We start from the raw sequence: 19,785 nt of genomic DNA on the forward strand, positions 1-19,785 counted from the left end.
GAGTTACATCATGGCAAGGTAAATACACAACCCAAACCTCTACCAAAGTGGTCTTGCCCTTTAAGAATCGGACTCAGGCCTTAATGGGTTAACATCTCTTATTACCGTAGGGCTTCACTTCACCAGCCACATGAGTTAGGGTTAAGTCTGACGCGCCACGTCACGCAACAGATTATAATCTTGTAGAGAAAGACATGTTGGACTCTTTTCGTCTACTAAATCTTTCCTTTTGTTTTGTTCCCTCAGCTGAACATCTGGCGCTACGGGGACTTCCGCGCCGACGATGCCGATGAGTTTGGCTACAGCCGCTAAAAAAAAGAGTGGGGCCGGGGGGGGGGCCTAGCCTCCCGCGACCGCCCTCCCCCCCACCCACCCACCCGACCGACGCCATTCCAAAGACCAACGCGGAAACACGAGAGACGGAGCAGAAGAATGACCGAACGCTCGGCTAAGACGACAAGCATTGACAGACACTCTTTTATCTTTTCATTCGACATTTCAGCCCCCCCTCCTTTGGACCCTTCCTCCCGTGTTCATATACCCCCCCCCCCCCACCCTTACCGACAACTAGAGCATGCTAACCATGCTTTCTAAAGAACAGTGACTTGTCCCCAAATCATGGTGTTTTATTCTCTTACAGGCCACTGCCAGTTCTAATCATGAAATCTGCACTATTGCCAATCTGTGTTAATTGCCATGTTATCTAATCATTGGACCAGCCGTCTGACTGATAGATCTATCAACCAATTATGCTCTTTGCTATCTGATACCCCTCAGCCAATCCCTGCTAGCCTTTGTACAACAAGGGATTTTTCCTTTTTCTTTTTTTTTCTTGAGGGGGATGGGTGTTTTTTTTTTCTTCCTGCTAACAACAAACGCTTCCCTAATGAATGACATGACATGTAAATGTGAGGATATGTTGAAAAACGTGTAAATGGAGTTTATTTTAAACCGGGAAATCGGTGGAGCCACACACAGAGGCGAAGGCGAGGAAAACAACAAAACAAAAAAACGGATGCATTTATTTTTGTCTTGGATGTATATCTGTGTGATAATAATGGCATTTGCTGATGTTTATGTAGGGAGTGTTTTGTCGTTTTATTCTCTACCAGTGTATCACTCTTTTAACGGACAGAAAATCATGGGCGCCTTGATATTGCGGCATTTACTCATCTCTCTCTTCTTTCTGTAATGTTTACATTCTAATGGTTCTGATCTCGTTCTTGGCAGTCTCTCTCTGTCTCTGTATGCCACAGCAGAAAAACGGTTGTTTGAATTTGTTTCCTTATAATGGACCTTGTCATTGTATTAAATCTGAATTAAAATAAGCAAATTAGAAGTATGTTGCCGTTTTTAATTAGATACTTCATTCCCGTGTGCCAAAGCTAAACATTCAGAGCAGCGCCTCTCAACCCTTATTACCGTACATTTCAAGAACGTCTAATATTAATAGTATTATTATTAGTATTATTAATTGTGGCTACTAATGATAGTATTAATCATTAGTAGCCACAGATCCCCATTGCTGGTGGTCTCTGAGACCCACCCAGCCTGGGTCCCCCATAGAGTTAAAAATAAGGGGTCCCCCCACCTCACGCTCGCGATGGTCGCGATGTGCGGGGGACTGGACTGATTTTTTGTTTTTTTTCCCATTTTTTTTTTGGTGGCCGGACTGAATAGTGGGGGGACACAGTGTAATTTAATTAAACAGGCGCCGGCGCCACTGGCTCGAGGTTGTCAAGAACTTCAAATATCTAGGACTGCTTCAACAGAACGGGATCTGAAAGTCTGGAGGGCACATGCCTGGCCCCCTGCGCGGGATGAGGAGAGTGGAAATCTGTGGGAGAAGACCTCAAGAGGTGGCTGTTCGTAGCTACGGTGGAGTCAGTACTGCTGAGACATGGACCCTCACAGCACCACAGGAAAGGGCCCTGGGATGGAGTCTGCACAAGAATGCTGCTAATGGCACTAGGTATCACATGGGTGGACCACATCAGAAACCTGGACCTCTACGGGGACCTTGTTTGGTCACAGCCAAGGGCAGAGAGTGATATTTTTAAAAATATTATATTTTTCTACAGCAAGATTCTACCAAGTCCCGCCCTGCCAGCCTTGCGAATGGCTGATTCCAAAAACGAGAAAACAAGGGGGCGACGTTGTCACATTCTAATTCAGCCCAAAACCTTTTTTTTTTTAACTGGTCTGGTGGCGTGCCTTGCTGAACATTGATATCCCGACCCCAACCCCTCGTGATCAAATCCCACTGCCGGCACTCTTTTTTTTCCGACAACATTTATTTATTTTTGCCGATAAAGTATAGTTTTGGACCCCGTGCCGTCTCAAGCAAACTTAAGCCACGAGAGGCACCACCGAGCGAGCTAAAGCGAGTCAGTTGCCATGCCGAACGTTGCGAAGTTCGCTTGAGCCGACTAGGCGCCATCCGACTTATGTACCGATAGGCACAGAATCGTGAATCATGTTTTGGGGTGAACGTTTGCCCCAACTGCCACGCAAAGTGACTACTGTGGCCAGTGTTGCCAGATTCTGTGAGAGAAACAAGCAACCAGCTCTAGGAAAACCAGCCCAAAAGAAGCGACTATGGGCCACATGAGCACTTGAACATATACATCAGCTATTATAATAAGCAGATCTGGCAACCCTGACTCTGGCCAATGACAGCTCGTCTTTTCCGGGTCTTGGCAGAATCTTGGTAGAATCTCGCTGCATTTCACTATCACGCGTAGGAGCCAACCCAGGGTACAGCCAGGAAAGGAAAGAGGCGCAGCAGCTAGGTAGATTCACTGCGGCGCGACAGCGGAGCTAACAACACTGCAGAGTAACAAGTTGGTGTTGGCTATAGACTGTACTCTCTCATCGCATCAAATAGAGTAGGGCAGGCAGTGGTTCTCAAACTTTTCCAAGTCAAGTACCCCCAAATTGACACTTATTAGCCCACAGACCCCGTTTGAAAATATATGCCAGGGACCCCGATAAGAGAAGATTTTTACGACTCTAGCAGTGATTCTCAACTGTTTTAATTTCAAGGACCCCCCAGTTTGCCATGCATTAGGCTACGGACCCCCATTTAATGGCAATTTATATTGTAAAATCAATGTTAATGTAACTCTCAGAGTTACAGACCCAATTTGGTACCTAACTATGCATCATTTAGCTGGGGACCCCCTGGAACTCCCTCAAGGACCCCCGGGGGTCCTCAGACTGCACTTTGAGAACCATTAGAGTAGGGTACGTCCTCCAGGGAATGTGAAGGTTGACAGCAAATTCCAAACAATCCCAGCTAGTAGTTGTGCATCTTGTTTGGGACGGACGGACGGCCAAGCCAATATCCGCCCTGAGAGCCCTATACCGCTATAGCGTGAGCTAAAAGAAAAACATCCGATTTTCAAATTAACCGAATTGAACTCCAGGCATCATTGTTGGAAGCAGCCAAATCCTAGAATGACCCTGGTCATTAATCACCAGCGTTTGAGGTCAATTACCCGGAGGCTGAGGTGTGACACCAAGCTCTAAGTTCAATTATAAGACCAATTGATTGAGGAACTGAAGAAGATGACTTTGTCCTTCATGAACGTTGACCTTAAATCGTCTTGTTTGCAACTTTTCTGTCTTTCTACCCCAGTTTCTCTCTCTCCTCTCTCGCGCGCGCGCGCGCACACACACACACACACACACACACACACACACACACCGAATAAACACTATGTTGTCTTCACCTCATTGTTCTCCTCCTCCTATTAGCCGATGAGTTTACGATTGGATATCCTGATGAAAGTGGAACGGACAAGCGGAGACGAGAGAAGTGTTTTCTTCTTTAAAGCCCACAGTCTGTGCGACAAATTGATACCATGTTATACTTTGTAGCACAGAGGCATCATGCAACAAAAATGACGGATGTCCAACTGAAAAGTCGAATTCAAAATGTACTTGAGTAAAAGTATGGGCATCAAAATGTACTTTAAGTGCCAACAGTAAAAGAACTCATTATGCAAAATGTCCCATTTCAAATTAATGTATACGTATCTTTTTAAAATAGCTGATCGACAAGCTCGCAATGCGACGCATTGCGAGCTGAGTAAAAATGGTGCTTTTACTCAGAGGAGTAAAAGTACAATATTTGCCTCTGAGATGTAGTGGAGTAGAAGTAAAAGTATTGGAAATTGGAAATATCTAAGTACAAATACCTAAACATTTTACTTAAGTACAGTACTTGAGTACATGTACTTAGTTTCTTTCTACTACTGCGCTTATTTCAGTTGAGAATCCATCGTTTTGCTCGACAGACACTTGTCTTCCAAGAATAAAACAGCCTCAAGACTTGTTTCTCAAGTCTTTCTCTCTCTCTCTTTCTATCTCTTCTTGGAGGATTCACAGTTGAAACGTTTCAGTCCAGACGCATCAGAGAGGTTGATGCAGTCAGCAAACTGTTTGCTCAGAGGTGCTGTGGGCGACAACCAGTGGACTGTACTTAAGTACAGTTTTGAGGTATTTTTACTTTTCCAATTTTCAGCACTTTTACTTCTACTCCACCACATCTCAGAGCCAAACATTGTACTTTTATACCACTAAAATAATTTGAAAACTATATATATTTTGGCCATTTGAAAATAAAATACAAGCTCACAATGCGCCGCGATGCGACGCATTGTGAGCTTGTAGATCTGCTATTTTCAAAAGATATATTGTTTTTTAACTTGTGAAATGGGACATTCTGCATAACAAGTACTTCTACTTCTGGTACTTTAAGTACATTTTTATGCCAATACTTTTGTACTTTTACTCAAGTCTATTTTGAATTCCGGACTTTTACTTGTAATGGAGTATTTCTACATTGCAGTATTGATACTTTTACTTAAGTACAAAATGTTTGTACTGTTACTTTTCAGGATTCAAAGTAGCAGATCTACAAGCTGTTGTATGATCAAGTAGGGCATTCATTTGTTAAAAAACACAAAAAGTTAGCGACAGCAACGATATGTTGACAAAAAACTAAAATCTCCATGAATTCAAGGCTTCATGGGGTGTGTAATTGATAGAAAATAAGACTTTTTTTGGGTGAACTACTCCTTTAAGACAGAAACACATATCACCAGCTCATTCCCCAATAACCTCCTGTTGGTTACATTTTTACACCGTTTATACATTTTGAAGCCAACAAAACTGAGAAAAAGTAATTGAAAAAAAATATTATAACCAAAAAGGAAAAATAGTTTTTTTTTATAAGCCTAAAGCGTGTTTCTCCACTGAGGTGTTGGGAGGAGAAAATGAAAGCCAACTCAATAATTCACCGACCCAAAATAAACAGGTTTGTGGAATAATACAATTGTGCGCTGCAGCACTCTGGAACATGATTTGTGTGAGTGTGCGCGTGTATGTGTGTGTGCGCGTACACCAGTGCTAACAGACCTTACTGTCAATAAAACTGCTGCTCGCTCGGGACTCTGCGCTCCAGTTTCCAAACCCTTGGACTTTACTGCCTCCAGTAACAAAGACACTTCTGAATGTTATTACTGTATCTGTTAGCTTTATTCTTTCTTTCTTTCTGCTGCCCTAAACGTGGCCGGGGCTCAGTGTAGCTGTTATGAAACCTTGAAACATTAAAAACCTCAGTGTTTCAGTTCATTTAACTCTCAAAGTGTACAAATTAGTCAAATGGATTTATTGTGCACTTTCAGAGTTACAAGTAGATGCTGTTCTTGATAGATAGGTTGGAACCCTTGTTTTTATATACAATCTTTTGAAAAAAGTCGCTCTACAAGCTCACAAGCGACGCGTCTTGAGCTTGTAGATCACCTTTTTTCAAATAGCTGAAGTATATATAGGCCTGAAGTAGTTAATGTATGTTTTGTAATAATAATCAAAATCTTCAAAGTAACTAGTAACTAACGTTTTCAAATAATTATAGTGGGGTAAAAGTACCCCGAACCCTAATGGACCCGAGAATTTTGTTCCGAGACTCGACCGGTTCCGAGATTTTTCTCAAATGACGGAGCCGGACCCGGACGGACCCGTGAAATTGGTTCAGAGATTCCGAGTGGACCCGACATTCTTTTTTAATAGACGGACCGAGATTCCATTTGTTCCCGAGATATTACAGACCCGACCTATCATTTTAAGGACCCGACATACCCTAAAATGCCGTTCTAACAGGCTAGATGTTAGTCATACTCCGTAATGAAACCTATAGCAGCTATGTAGCAGCCTACATTAAGAGACAATATGACATTAAAATTGCTTGTTTTCACCTCGATGAATAAGGAATCCATGATCGCACACGTGCCGCGTGCGCATTTTGATTCCATGGAGGTATATTTTGATGAGTCTGTGTGCTCTCCGCTCTCCCTGAACTAACAGCATGCGCATGAGTTCTGCAGGAATCTGATCTCAGTCAGTGTTATTATCAACGTTGTTGTGCCACACGTCCCTGGTCCCTCTCCCCTGCACGCCATATAAGGGCAAGGGCCGGGCGTCTCCCTGAGCCAGCAGCCAGCTCAGGTGTGGCTGGTCCTAATCAGCCCGGCTGCTCCACATCACCATCATCAGGAGCTGGCCAATATAAGCTGCTGAGAACCGACGCCCGATGCTTGAACAACTGTGGTTAGGTGTTGCCGGCTGTTAGTTTACTAGTGTTCCTGAGTGAATCTCTAAAGCTACTTCTTTTGTTTGATGCTAACTTTGTTCTCTTATTGTTCCAGGCTCCCTCCACCTAAAACCCAGTGTCTCCCAGCTCCATCCACGCTCCTCAGCCCTCTCCACCAGCGCTCTGGCCACTTCCTTACTCCTGGATTCCAAAAACCCTCTCACCTCCCCAGGACTTTTCCTCCCACCGTAACGTTATTGTCTCCGCCAGGCCGAAAGGCATGGCGAGAGAGTATGTTTTACCCCCTGTCCGTCCGTCCGTCCGTCCGTCCGTCCGTCCGTCCGTGTGTGTGTGTGTCTGTGAACAGCTAATCTCTGGCACCGTTGGCTTGATCGCAGCGAAACTGTGCACACACACTCCCTGGATGCCAGAGCAGAACCTCTGCCCCAAATTTTTCACATGGGCCTGTCATAGCGCCACCAGGAGGCCGATTTGTGCAAAACACATTTTTGGACAGTACTCCTACATATTTTGTCCAAAAATCCTGCAAATCGATACACAGTATCTCTATAGTCATTAAACAAAACAGGTCTTTCAGATTTTTCATATTCCATCCTGATTGGCTAAAATTGGCTTCCAAAGTTTGCAGGAGTACTCAGTTTTGAACAAAATGCCTCAAATCATGAACACAGCATGCAATTTCCGTGAAATTTTGCACGCACATTCCCACCAGGCCGAGGAAGAAATGCCACTTGAACATTTTTAAATCAGCCTCATGGTGGCGCTATAACAGCCCGATTCGTGTTTTTACCTATAACTGCACCGATCTGTGTAAAACTTTGTATGTGCACTCCCTAAAAGCCAAGGAAAAACCTTTGCCCTGCATTTTTCACATCTGCCCTTTATAGCGCCACCAGGAGGCCGACTTATGTAAAACACATTTTTGGATATTAAGCCTTCAGATTGTATCAATATTTCACGCAAATCGTTACACATGATCTCTATAGTCATGTGATTAAGACAAATCTGTTAGATGTTTCATATTCCATCCTGATTGGCTAAGATTGACATCTAAATTTTGCAGGAGTGGCCCGTTTTGTACAAAATGCCGCAAATCATGAACGCAGCGTCCGATTGCGGTGAAACTTTGCACGCAAGTTCGCACTACGTTGAGGAACAAATGTCACCCTTTTAACTATTATAGCGCCACCAGGAGGCCGATTTTTGCAACACTTTTCTTTTTTATATTACTCCTACAACTTTTGTCCAAACATCATGCAAATCGGTACACATTATCTCTGTAGTCAAGTGATCAAGTTGGTTCCGTCCTATTTTTCCTATTCCATCCTGATTGGCCAATACCGAACATTTCTGGCCTCAACAACCTAACTGACCTGGCGGAGACCTGTGCTCCGAGGAGCACTTTTTCTAATTATTTAATAAAATTCCTTTTGCCCCTATTCCTGTCTCAGTGTCTTGCCTTTGGGGTCCCCGGCACATTTGGCTACGCAGCACAGGTCGAGCGTAACAATCGTAGCACTGATAAACAGATTTGGGGTCCGAGATAATAGAACCGGAACCGACCCAGGTCCGAGGAATTATGGTAAAACACGGATAAGTACCTGTCTCGGTCCCGTCGGGTTTTTTTCTGAATCGGGGGAACCCATAAAGAGCTCTAATTCACACTGGGAATAGAGGGCCAAACGTGGCATTATACCAACAGAAGAATTACTTCTCATGTGATCATACATTCAACATTGCACGCATTCTTGAGCGGCAAATCCACATCTACGATGGTCTGCAGACAACGGCAGGGGGTCCTGGTGCGCCCGGCGCTGTGTCCTCACAAAAAGGTCAAATTCTCCGACGGAGTGCACACACGGCGCCCACGGGTCCACTCCTCATTTGCATGAATTAGCATTTTGTGCGGGTATGCACGAGAATAAACACGAGGCCCGTGACCTCGGTGAGCGTAAGGGTAACTAGAATTGATGTGTGTGTGTGTGTGTGTGTGTGTGTGTGTGTGTGTGTGTGTGATGAGGCAACCGAGCAGCAAAGAAATTAGATGTTTTTCGTCTTGGCTATTGTTTCATCTGTCATGATGAGAACGATAATGAAATTGCATTTTGATATTGAAGTCATAGCCTGTAAACGTATTGTAAATGATATGATTAGATCATAATACAATTTCAGAAGTCGGGCCCTGTAACTTATTTTTGTCTGGAAATCCAAAACGGTTACTTTTCAGGATTCAAATGAAAAAATATCAAAGTAGCAGATCTACAAGTTAAAAACGTGTCGCGCCGCGTTTCGAGGCGCGTTTCGCGCCGCGTTTCGAGCCGCGTTTCGAGCTTGCGGATCTGCTACTTTTGATGCTTTTGTGTGACGCTGTAGTATTGTCAAGTAGGGCGTTAATTTACAAAAAAAAAAGAAAAGTTCCATTGTCTTGCCAATGTTTTTGTTTCATCACTTCCCGATTTCACTTGTTTATCCTGTATCCTATGACTTATCTCTCCTGATTGGATGAAATTGGTATCCCGATCTGAACATTTAATTTATGTTTACTAAAGAGTTCTGCCAGGGGAGAGCCCTGTTACTGAAAAATGATTCAACATTTTCCAAACTTTTCCGATATTTTTCAAAAAATATTCAAAAACAGCAGGCTGTGAGCTTGTACATCTGCTGTTTTTGAATAGCCAACTTAAAAAAAATATAGATAAAGGGGTTAAAATGATGCCTGTATTAACACATTTTGCAGGGGACCCCCCGGGCAGTGTTGCCAGATCCTGTGAGAGAAACAAGCAACCAGGTCTAGGAAAACCAGCCCAAAAGAAGCGACTGTGGGCCACGTTAGCACTGTAACATATACATCAGCTACGCGACGCGTTGTGAGCTTGTAGATCTGCTATTTTCTTAAGTTATAATAAGCAGATCTGGCAACCTTGCCCCCTGGAACCCCCCTCAAGAACCCCTGGGGATCCCCAGACCCCACTTTGAGAACCACTGGGGGGGCTAGGACTCTCCCAAATCAGGATGGGCATTGGACCCAGTAATACCGTCGTGGGTTGGGCTCTGGTTATGTAATGACCAGACAGACAAGAGCATTTGATGGTACACTGGAGGGGATGATGGATAGATTATTTCTGCATGGATCCACAAAGGCTTAGCGGCCCAGTTTATTTGACCAAATGAAGCACACTTTACTCTACTACTAATTCCCACCCCAGATTACAGTGGTTTGGTGGAAGTGACGGTGACAGAGACAGAGTGGCCGCCGGGGCAGATCCAACGTTGTCACCGCGGGCTCAAACGGGGTGCCGAGGTCGGTGGCACGCTGGTTTGCCGTGAGACGAACGGTGGTGGGAAAAAGTATACTCACCTATTTTACTTAAAGGAGTAGTTCACCCAAAAAATGTACTTATTTTCTATCAATTACACATCCCATGAAGCATTTTTTTTTCTCTTTTTGTCGCATTCCTAAAACAATAATTTGATGACCGGCGGTCTCTCTGTGGTAGGAGTCTCCTATTGGATACGTTAGCATCTTTCCACCGGTAATCAAATTATTGGCTTAGAAATGCGACAAAAACAAAAAATATAGTATGACATACTGTGTGGACACACACACAAATGAATATGAATCACAAAAAAACAACAAAAAAAACTCTAAATGCCTACTTTAAACGTAACCATAAAACAACAGTTTCTCTTTCTCTCTTCTAAGGACCAGGAAAATGTTCCTCACAATGTCTATTTCTCAAAATCTATTATACTTGTGGCGACAGAGTAATACAGGCGCACACACACACACACACACACACACACACACACACACACACACACACACACACACACACACACACACACACACACACACACACACACACACACACACTCCTGTCCTGTCCTCTCTGCACCTTGTTGGAGGATTCCCTCCATTGAAGTGACAGCACGAAGCGAATGGGGGGGTGGCTAACCTCAATGCCTCTTCTCTGCCCTGAAGCATCTCAGTGCTTCCATGCCATTCCATGCCATGTCATGCCAAGCCCCAAGCCAGACTGTCACACATGTAACTATGCACACGCACACGCACACGCACACACACACACACACACACACACACACACACACACACACACACACACACACACACACACACACTAACATGTTGGTGAACACACAGGGACATGTGCTCTCCCCTCCTTCATCCCTCCAGCTTTCATGTCACTGCCAGAGATGCATGTGTGTTAGCGCGTACACACACACACACACACACACACACACACACACACACACACACACACACACACACACACACACACACACACACACACACACACACACACACACACACACACACACGCGTTTGTATTACTATACTTGTGAGGACCTCAACACTTTAAGACAGCCATGTTATAAATGCCTTTTTTTTTTAAATGACATTTTTAACCGTAAGCCTAAAGCCGAAAAACAGCAGATCTACAAGCCCACAACGCGTCGCGTGTGGGCTTATAGATCGGCTGTTTTTCGGTGCATGACACTGGCGCGCAACTAAGTATAAATCATGTTTAACTCTAATTCCAATCCCTAAACCTAATCTTTAAATGTCTAATCCTGACCTGAATGTTTTTCTGATTGTAAACTTATCTCTAGAAAATGTTTTTTGTAACTATAAAACAACCATTTGTCTTGGGTGGACCAGGAAAACGGTCCTCACAATGTAGATTTCTTCAAATTCTACTATACTTGGTCCTCGCAAGTATAGTAATACAAACACACACACACACACACACACACACACACACACACACACACACACACACACACACACACACACACACACACACACACACACACACACACACACCCACGCCTCCTCTCACCGCCTGCCTGCTGGCATGGTAAGTGTACAGTATGTGCCCCCACACACGCACGCACGCACGCACGCGCACACACACTTACACACCCGCTCACAGACATACTTTCACTGCTCCCTTGACCCACGAGCAGCATCCTGACCCCTCTCTCTCTCTCTCTCTCTCTCTCTCTCTCTCTCTCTCTCTCTCTCTCACGTTCCACTCGTGCCATATGCCGTGCCAGTGCTCTGAGCTGGTACGTCCTTGGCCAGTCCCAAGGCCGCCCATGGGCTGTGAACAAGCCCTGAGGCATGCCATGCCTCCATGATGGCACACCCCCCCCCCATGCACCGCCCGATGCTGTCGCCCGTTTTCTGTCGTTCCTACTGCTATGCCCACCCATCTGAGCATTCGGCTGCCGTGTTAAGTGGTCAGATGGGTGGGCCGCGGACACTTTCATTTTTCAAGTGGGCCCTGATCCAGAAAAAAAGCACTGTACTCTTTTATGCAGAGTTATCCTTGCTTCATTTTGCTTAGTTTAGTTTTTAGTTTAATTGCATTTTTTATTCCACAAATCTGCAGAGATACATCTCATACCTAGATACATTTTCCAGTAGATTTACAAGCAATATCATATTGGTCAGTGCTTTCTTGTGGGTTTTTTAATTTTTAAAACCCCCCTGCTCCCAAATACCATGTAAATACTTTTAACAGCAAATGCACAATTCTAATGGTTTCATAAGCTAGTTCTTTTTCCCACTTCTTTTTTCCTAGCTGCAATGTGACACAACTCTATTTCCTTTGAATAGTACATAGCCTACATTTTCTTACTTTTGATTTGTGATTGTTTTGTCTCATACAGCATGTTTGCTTCGCAATGTTTTCTCATGGCGATAATGCCCCTTTGAATTGATTTGAATTGTACAGTATACAGCTGACTGTACAGGAAACTTCCAGACGCCTCCTCCATCTTGGCGTGTATCGTGTCGGAAATCTAGATCTACGGAAAGCAGAGCTACATCGCGTTGAGAGCTTGTAGATCTGCTACTTTTGATGTGCGACGACGATAGAGAGGTTGCACGCTGAACAGTGTTGCCAGGTCCGCTCATTATAAGCGACTTGTTTTTCTGTAAAGTAGCTTGTAAATATTGGTAATTGCTGATTGTGTTTTTTTGGGCTTGTTTCTAAAGTGTAGACGCTTCTTTTGGGCTTGTTTTCATACACCATCTGGTTGCTTATTTCTCTCGCAACATCTGGTAACAGTGAACCTCACTGCAATCACATAACACCTTGTAAGAAACACGTGTCTTTCTTTCTTTTCTTTGGCTTCTGAAATGCTCCCAACGGCGGCATCTACTTGAGGAATATGCAGGTTATTGGGTTGACCTAAACGCTGTGTGTAAATGGTACATTTATATAGAGCCTTTATCCAAAGCACTTTCACACACACACACACACACACACACACACACACACACACACACACACACACACACACACACACACACACACACACACACACACACACACACACACAGACGGTGGAGGCAGCCATGCAAGGCACCAACCTGCTCATCAGCAGCAGTTAGGGCTTCAGTGTCTTGTTCAAGGACACTTCGACACGTGGCCAGGAGGACCTGTGGGGAGGGGAATCGAACCGGCTTCACAACTGTGTGCTAAGTGAATGTACCACAAAGGCTACTAAATCCGCTGACGTCCACACTGAAAGCTTTTCACGTTTCAATGGTACTTTTTAAGCTTATCAAATCAGTTCAAACTAGAAAAGTCGAAGTGCAGTTCTCTGCCAGGCCTGGTTGCCTAACCCAGCGCTGATGTGTCAGTCATGGGGTGCATGAATCGTTTCTAAAAATCGTTTTGTCAAAAGTCCTTCAAAACTATTTAGCCAAACTTGTATTACTTAAAGCGTACGTTTTACAATTACAGCAGATGTGATGCTTTGTTCTTGAACCCTTTTTCAAAATTCCATAGCAACAAGGCTCCGTTGTCTAGGTGAGCAGTGCCAGGCACCGCACCCGTTTCACCCGTTTCACAAATTTACATAAAAATAACCATTTTCTACCAATTCATCTGTTGCTACGGTAACACCAGGTGCTTCTCCAAGGCAACCTCCTCCCACGATACAGGTCTGTTCTCCTGCGTCACGCGCCATACGCCCACAAACAGAGACACACTGTAGCCAAGCACAAAATAAATACACGTCGGAATCAGTGTTGCCACATTTTGCGAGAGAAACAAGCAACCAGGTCTATGAAAACAAGCCCACAAGAAGTGACTACAGGCCACGTGAGCTCTTTATAAACCAATATGCATCGGCTATTTGAAAATAGCCGATCTACAAGCCGAAATATTTGGAACATTTTTGAAACATTTGAACACAAATCTTGTATGGGCGTCACAGGCTCAGAACATTTTCAGATGGGAGTCTTATTATAAGCAGACATGGCAACAATGATTGAAATAGAAAAGTGCGCTCCTCTGAGAGTAGATCTTATACAGTAGGTGGTCAGTGACTTTGACCAGTTTCACTTTCAAAACCTTTGCATCATGCATGTCACACAAACAGAATGTGATGCATTTTGTTTATATAACAAAGTTCCACAATCCACATTATCAAAACCATTGGTGTTGTGTGCCGCATTCTGTTCGTGTGACATGCATGATGCAGCAGTGGTGGAAAGTAACTACTGTAAGTACATTTACTTAAGTACTGTACTTAAGTACAATTTTGAGGTATTTGCACTTTACTTGAGTATTTCTAAATTCCAATACTTTAACTTCTACTCCACTACATCTCAGAGGCAAATATTGTACTTTTACTCCACTACAATTATTTGAAAACTCTAGTTACTAGTTACTTTTTAGATATAAATGATGATATTATGAAACATACATTAACCACTTTAGCCCTGTTTTATACCTAGGCTATTTGAAAATAGCAGATCTACAAGCTCACAACGTGTCGCGATGCGACGCGTTGTGAGCTTGTAGATCTGCTATTTTCAAACATTTTAGTACTTTTACTTTTGGTACTTTAAGTACATTTTGATGCCAATACTTTTGTACTTTTACTCAAGTAGATTTTGAATTCTGGACTTTTGCTTGTAACAGAGTATTTCTATATTGCAGTATTGGTACTTTTACTTAAGTGAAGAAGTTGAGTACTTTTTCCACCACTGTGCAAAGGTTTTGAAAGTGAAACTGGTCAAAGTCACAGGCCACCTACTGTAGGTTGCCTATAATACCCAGGGCTGTGTCAGTCGTGGGATGCAGCGCCGCCACGACACGAGGAAGCTGCGGGGGGGAAATGGAATTTGTATGACAGACGGTGCAAATGATCAGGTTTCTTACAGCCCCCTATGGCCAGAAATGAAAGCACTTTTGCAGGTGCTCTCTGTAGAGGCCCCTCAATGTGCAATTCCAATTTGGGTATGATTGAATGTCGTGTTCATGATTTACAGCGTTTTATCCTATGTGACCGCGGGTGGTCATTTGGCTGAATGCTTTTTTTTCAGTAGAGGAGAAAAACCTCAAAATGTGTTAAAGCCACAGTAGCAATCCCGTAATACGGGGCTTTACTTCACTTAAATGTCAGAGCTTAAATCGGCATGTAATATGAAAAGTCCTGCGGCTAAGCACAATATTTTAATGGAATCGTGCACTCAAAAGCATGAAATTTGGTACACTGTTAGAGCATGCAAGAACCGTTCTGGGATTCGTCCCGTGGTAACCATGGCAGCCATTTTCCAAAATGGCCACCACCTGCAAACTATCAGTAACTCAGGTTCTAGACCACCAAGGATCATGATTCCAGTGGCTAATCCCGACAGCAACAATATCATTATATCTGTCGGGCGGAAATCTCCATTTAACTTTTTATGCCCCCCCTCCCTAAATTATTGCCCTACTTTATCATACTACAGTGTCACAAAAATTACCCGGTCCTTCATTTTACTCAGAGCTTTTAGCGTGTCTCGCTCCTCTGTCTTTGAAAACAAACAGCTTGTCAATGTCCCTTTCCACCAAATCACAGAATGTCTCAATATGGGAATTACATGGGAGGACACGGCGTGATGAGGTCAGTGGCAGCTTGTTCATGTGGTCAGTTATAATTGACTAATATACTGTATGTGAACTTGCCACGGTAGAAAGAGCGGTAGCGGTTACATATGAACACAATTTTACCTCCAGTACTTAATAAGACAGTGGTCTACAAGCGGCACAGACAGCTACTTAAAATGGGAACGTGAATGTGCTCCTAATCGGAGGGACCCGGTCAAATTATTGCATTGCATTGCATTGCACTTGAGTGGTCTCCGTGGGGGGAAAGTCCCTAGTCCCTTGGTCCGAGACCGAGTAAAATTATGCGCAAGACCGAGAAGAAATCTCTTAAAATGCGGACACGAGACCACACTCGAGTCCTGTGTGTGTGTGGTTTTTCCTTGTTAACTTGGAGAGTGTGTGCAAAGGTTCACGACAATCAGACTCACGTGTTGCATCACGACGCATTGTGAGCTTGTAGATTGGCAATTTTTGCATTGGATTTAAGTGATTAAATCCAATTAATTATTGAAAATAATGTCACCCTCTTTTTAAAAAGTGTGGGATCGCCACACCCTTGCGCTCCCCCTACATTAATGCTAACCCACATAATATACAGTAGCTTTAAATAGCAGGGAAATACTGCGCTGGAGAAGTGCAGCTGTAGCATTGTGCAGACCACAACTCATCTTAAGACCAACATGTGGGCAAGAACATTTGGTATTTATGTCCCCGAATATCATGCCGGTTGTAAAATAACAACGATAATTGTCCTAGAGACGGGTGTAAAATAGGACCCATTATCTTTTGACCAGGGAAAAAAAGGCCCGCGAAGGTCTAAGAAAATGCTCTGTAAAAAAAGGTTTTTAAAAGCATCAGTGGACTGTGGTGCTCTCAGGTGTTCGGGGAGGGCATCCCACAGACGTGGGGCAGTAGAGCAGAAGGCCCGGTCGCCCCCATGGTGTGGAGCTTGGTCGTGGGGGCAAGGTGAAGGAGAAGGTTGTGTTGGTATAGCGGCGGCTTCTGGTGGAGGGTTGTGGGATGAATGATGAGTTATTTGAGGTAGCGGGGGAGGCATTGCCGTGGACGCACTGATGTGTCAGAAAGGAGAACTTGTATTCGGAAAATGACAAATCTATTTTGCTGTTCTCCAGTCGCTGTGTGTGTGTGTGTGTGTGTGTGTGTGCGTGTGTGTGTGTGTGTGTGTGTGTGTGTGTGTGTGTGTGTGTGTGTGTGTGTGAAAGTGATTACAGCGATGTTGATTTTCTACAATGTCTTTGCCACACATGCGTCACTTCAACCTCCATCCCTCAACGCGTCAAAACAAAGTGTTTATGATCATTTAATTCATCGTAGTCGTACCTGAGGCGTACTCTCTGCCTTGGAGTATCCATGGGTCCTCATCTCTGGATTACTGACATTAAAATTGCCCCCATGCCATTTGCGTCGCATATATTAGCCTTTACATGATTGATTGAATTAATTCATTATTTTTTGCTGTTTTTAATCTGGCAAAAAAAAAAACTGCCTGTAGGTTGGTACTGAATAGGAATTACCCGGCGGAGCATAGCTAATTACCAGGCATTAGCATATGCAAATGAGTGCCGTTATCTTGTGTACAAAATGTTGCTTATGGTAAACACTGGCTAATCACTTTAACGACTTTAGCTGTTTAAATGCTGGTAATTGCATATTGTTTAAACAGATGGCCTTGATTCTGATGGAATGAAGGTAGAGATGGATCTTTCTCTACTTTTAGCATCCTGGCCAAAGCTCCTTGAGACACAGAGAGAGCGAGAGATGTTGTGGCCAGAATATTGCGCTTTAAGCCACGTTAGTGGCGAGCGCCCGCCTATATGACTTTTGAAAAAAGTCTGAAGATGTTATAAATGTATTATCCTATCCTATAGTATATTAAGGAAACCTCTGTCCGTCAGTCAGTCACACACACGGAAAAACCGTCTGTCCCACATGCTTCTCTCCTCAGTGGGTTGAGCATGTGATCTTAACTTGCACATGGGCATTGACCATTAGCATATGCACAAAAAAGGACGACCCCGTTTTTCACTTTCCCACAAAATGTATTGTTGTATGTAATGTACGTTTACAGTATTAGCGTTATCACCGGAGATAGCCAGTTCGGCCTATGGGATCTGTCGTCGTCATGGTTACAGCCCCAGAGGTACGCTGTCACGGTCCCAACCAGTGGGCAGTCCCCGGGTAGACTTAGCGTGTTGTTTACTCATTGATACAATGGAGCAGAGCGTCGGGTCCGCGACGAGCTGCCTCACAGCTGCAGAGAAAAACTTCTCTCTGTGAATGACAACTCGTGGAGCTGTGTGTGTGTGTGTGGTGTGTCCTGGGCATGACGTTAAACTGCGCCGTTGTAACTACCATCGTCAATGTAGTATATGGAGTGGATGCATTTGCAACTTCTGTGGACTATGTAGCTTGCATACAAGAAGGCACTACTCACCGGTGGAATCTACCAACAGCCCACGTTACCTGACGGCCCCTCCCGTTAACAGCTACCGGGAGGAGAGGCAATAGACCCGGTGGCATGTCCGTCTGTCGGAATAGCAATAGGTGGACTTCCAGGCCAGAACAACAACAGAGAGCGCTTTAACACCAAGCAGCAGTGCAAGACTAAAAACTTTGTTTCCTCTGGTGATCCAGCCTACTAGGACATACCCACGGACTGGAGGGTATGTCCTAACTTGGGAAGTCCTAACTTGGGACGCCCGAAGACGAGGCAGAAAGGCTGGCAAAGTATTGTGCTGTCTCTGCTGCCATATATGGTGGAGCCACCGTGTGCCCATGGAGTGACATGCGTGTTGTATCATGAGGACATATCCATGAGTTTGTGAATGTAACCTTTACTGCACCTAAAACACTTGTGTCCGTGTATGCTTTCCCTGTGTGTGGACATAAATACATTGTTAAATTGTGTGCGTGTGTGTGTGTGTGTGTGTGTGTTGTAACTGTCACAGCTAGGCAGAGATCGAGTCATAGGAACACACGCCTTGCCCATACATAACTCAAAGTCTGCAAATACTTTGTGCTCACACCCCCGGTTATGGACTACTTATTATTGTTGTTGGTCGTTCTGCTGGTCAGTCTGACCGTCCAATCTTAATATCTCCAAAACGGCTGCATTTCCATTGAACTTTAATGTGCACCTTCTTGCTCCCTAGAGGATGCACCCTATTGATTTTGGTGACCCTATATGACCCTTTTTCCATAGCGCCACCCTAAGGCCAAAATGTGCACTTTGCACAAAAAATACATATCTCAAAATCGAACAGGCATGTTGCCAACAAAATCATTCGAGTGACACCATGACCTTCCTCTAGCGCCATCTTCAGGCCAAAATGAAAACTATGCTCAAAATATATCTCATAATCCTAATAGGCAGATTGCAGGATGAACCCTGCTGATTTTAGTGGCCTTTCTAGCCTGACTCAGTGACTTAGTTCATCGCTCAACCAGGGACAGAATTTCACAAGTCACGGAATTTGGTGTAACATTCAACTCCAAAAAAGCATTTCCAATTTCAGTAGACTGTAGGTTTTTTTTTACACATTGAGCGCCAAGGACGTAGCTCTACGTCCATTCCAAAATTGTTATTTTTTTGAAAATTCCACAAGAAGGCACTCTAACGCTCTTAGGAGGGATCTTAGGAATGATCCCCCGATGCTGATAGAAGGAATGGACGTCATCCCCAAAAAACACCACTTCCATCCATTCCTAAAAACACTTCTAGCTAGGATTTCTTTTTTTTTTTGGGGGGGGCATTTTCAACGTAAAATAACGTACGCACGCACGGAAGCACACTCACACAAAGGCGTAAGTGTGTCAGTGGAGGCTTGTATTTCAGGGAACAAGAGACTTGTGACTCACCCCCCCCCCCGTGATCCTCTTATAAAAAGAGCGACAATCATTTCGTCATGTCGTTGTGAACTACTACCTTATATTCTGCTGGAGGGAACCAGCTTGGTTGAGTCAGACCCAGCTGCTTCAACCAGGGTCTGACTCAACGCCACAGAAAAGGAAAAAAAAGAAGTTTGCTCTCTACACATGTTTATTTGACAGTATACAGGAAAGATAATTTGGACCCATGTGGGTGTTTTGGAGCAAGTGCCTTTACGCCGTTGTTGGAGTGTAAGATAATGACTCTACAGTATTAACTCTGAACAACTAAACTGGAGTGTACAAATGGAACAAATAGACCCGTTTCCATTGGTACACTCTGAATTATGAATGGATGAATGA

General features: G+C 44.0%; 1 protein-coding gene across 1 annotated transcript in view; it reads left to right on the forward strand.

The window, feature by feature from the left end:
* snd1 (staphylococcal nuclease and tudor domain containing 1) overlaps window positions 1-1,333 on the forward strand; it is a 390,687-nt gene extending 389,354 nt beyond the window's left edge. Inside the window, exon 24 of the mRNA XM_084049382.1 lies at window positions 247-1,333. Within this exon, the coding sequence (XP_083905508.1) occupies window positions 247-312 (66 nt within the window). The 3' untranslated portion in view covers window positions 313-1,333. The remainder of the gene's footprint in view (window positions 1-246) is intronic.
* The last annotated feature ends 18,452 nt before the right edge of the window (window positions 1,334-19,785 follow it).

The sequence above is a fragment of the Gymnoscopelus microlampas genome (genome assembly GCF_963454915.1).
Source record: "Gymnoscopelus microlampas genome assembly, chromosome: 23".
Taxonomy (NCBI): domain Eukaryota; kingdom Metazoa; phylum Chordata; class Actinopteri; order Myctophiformes; family Myctophidae; genus Gymnoscopelus; species Gymnoscopelus microlampas.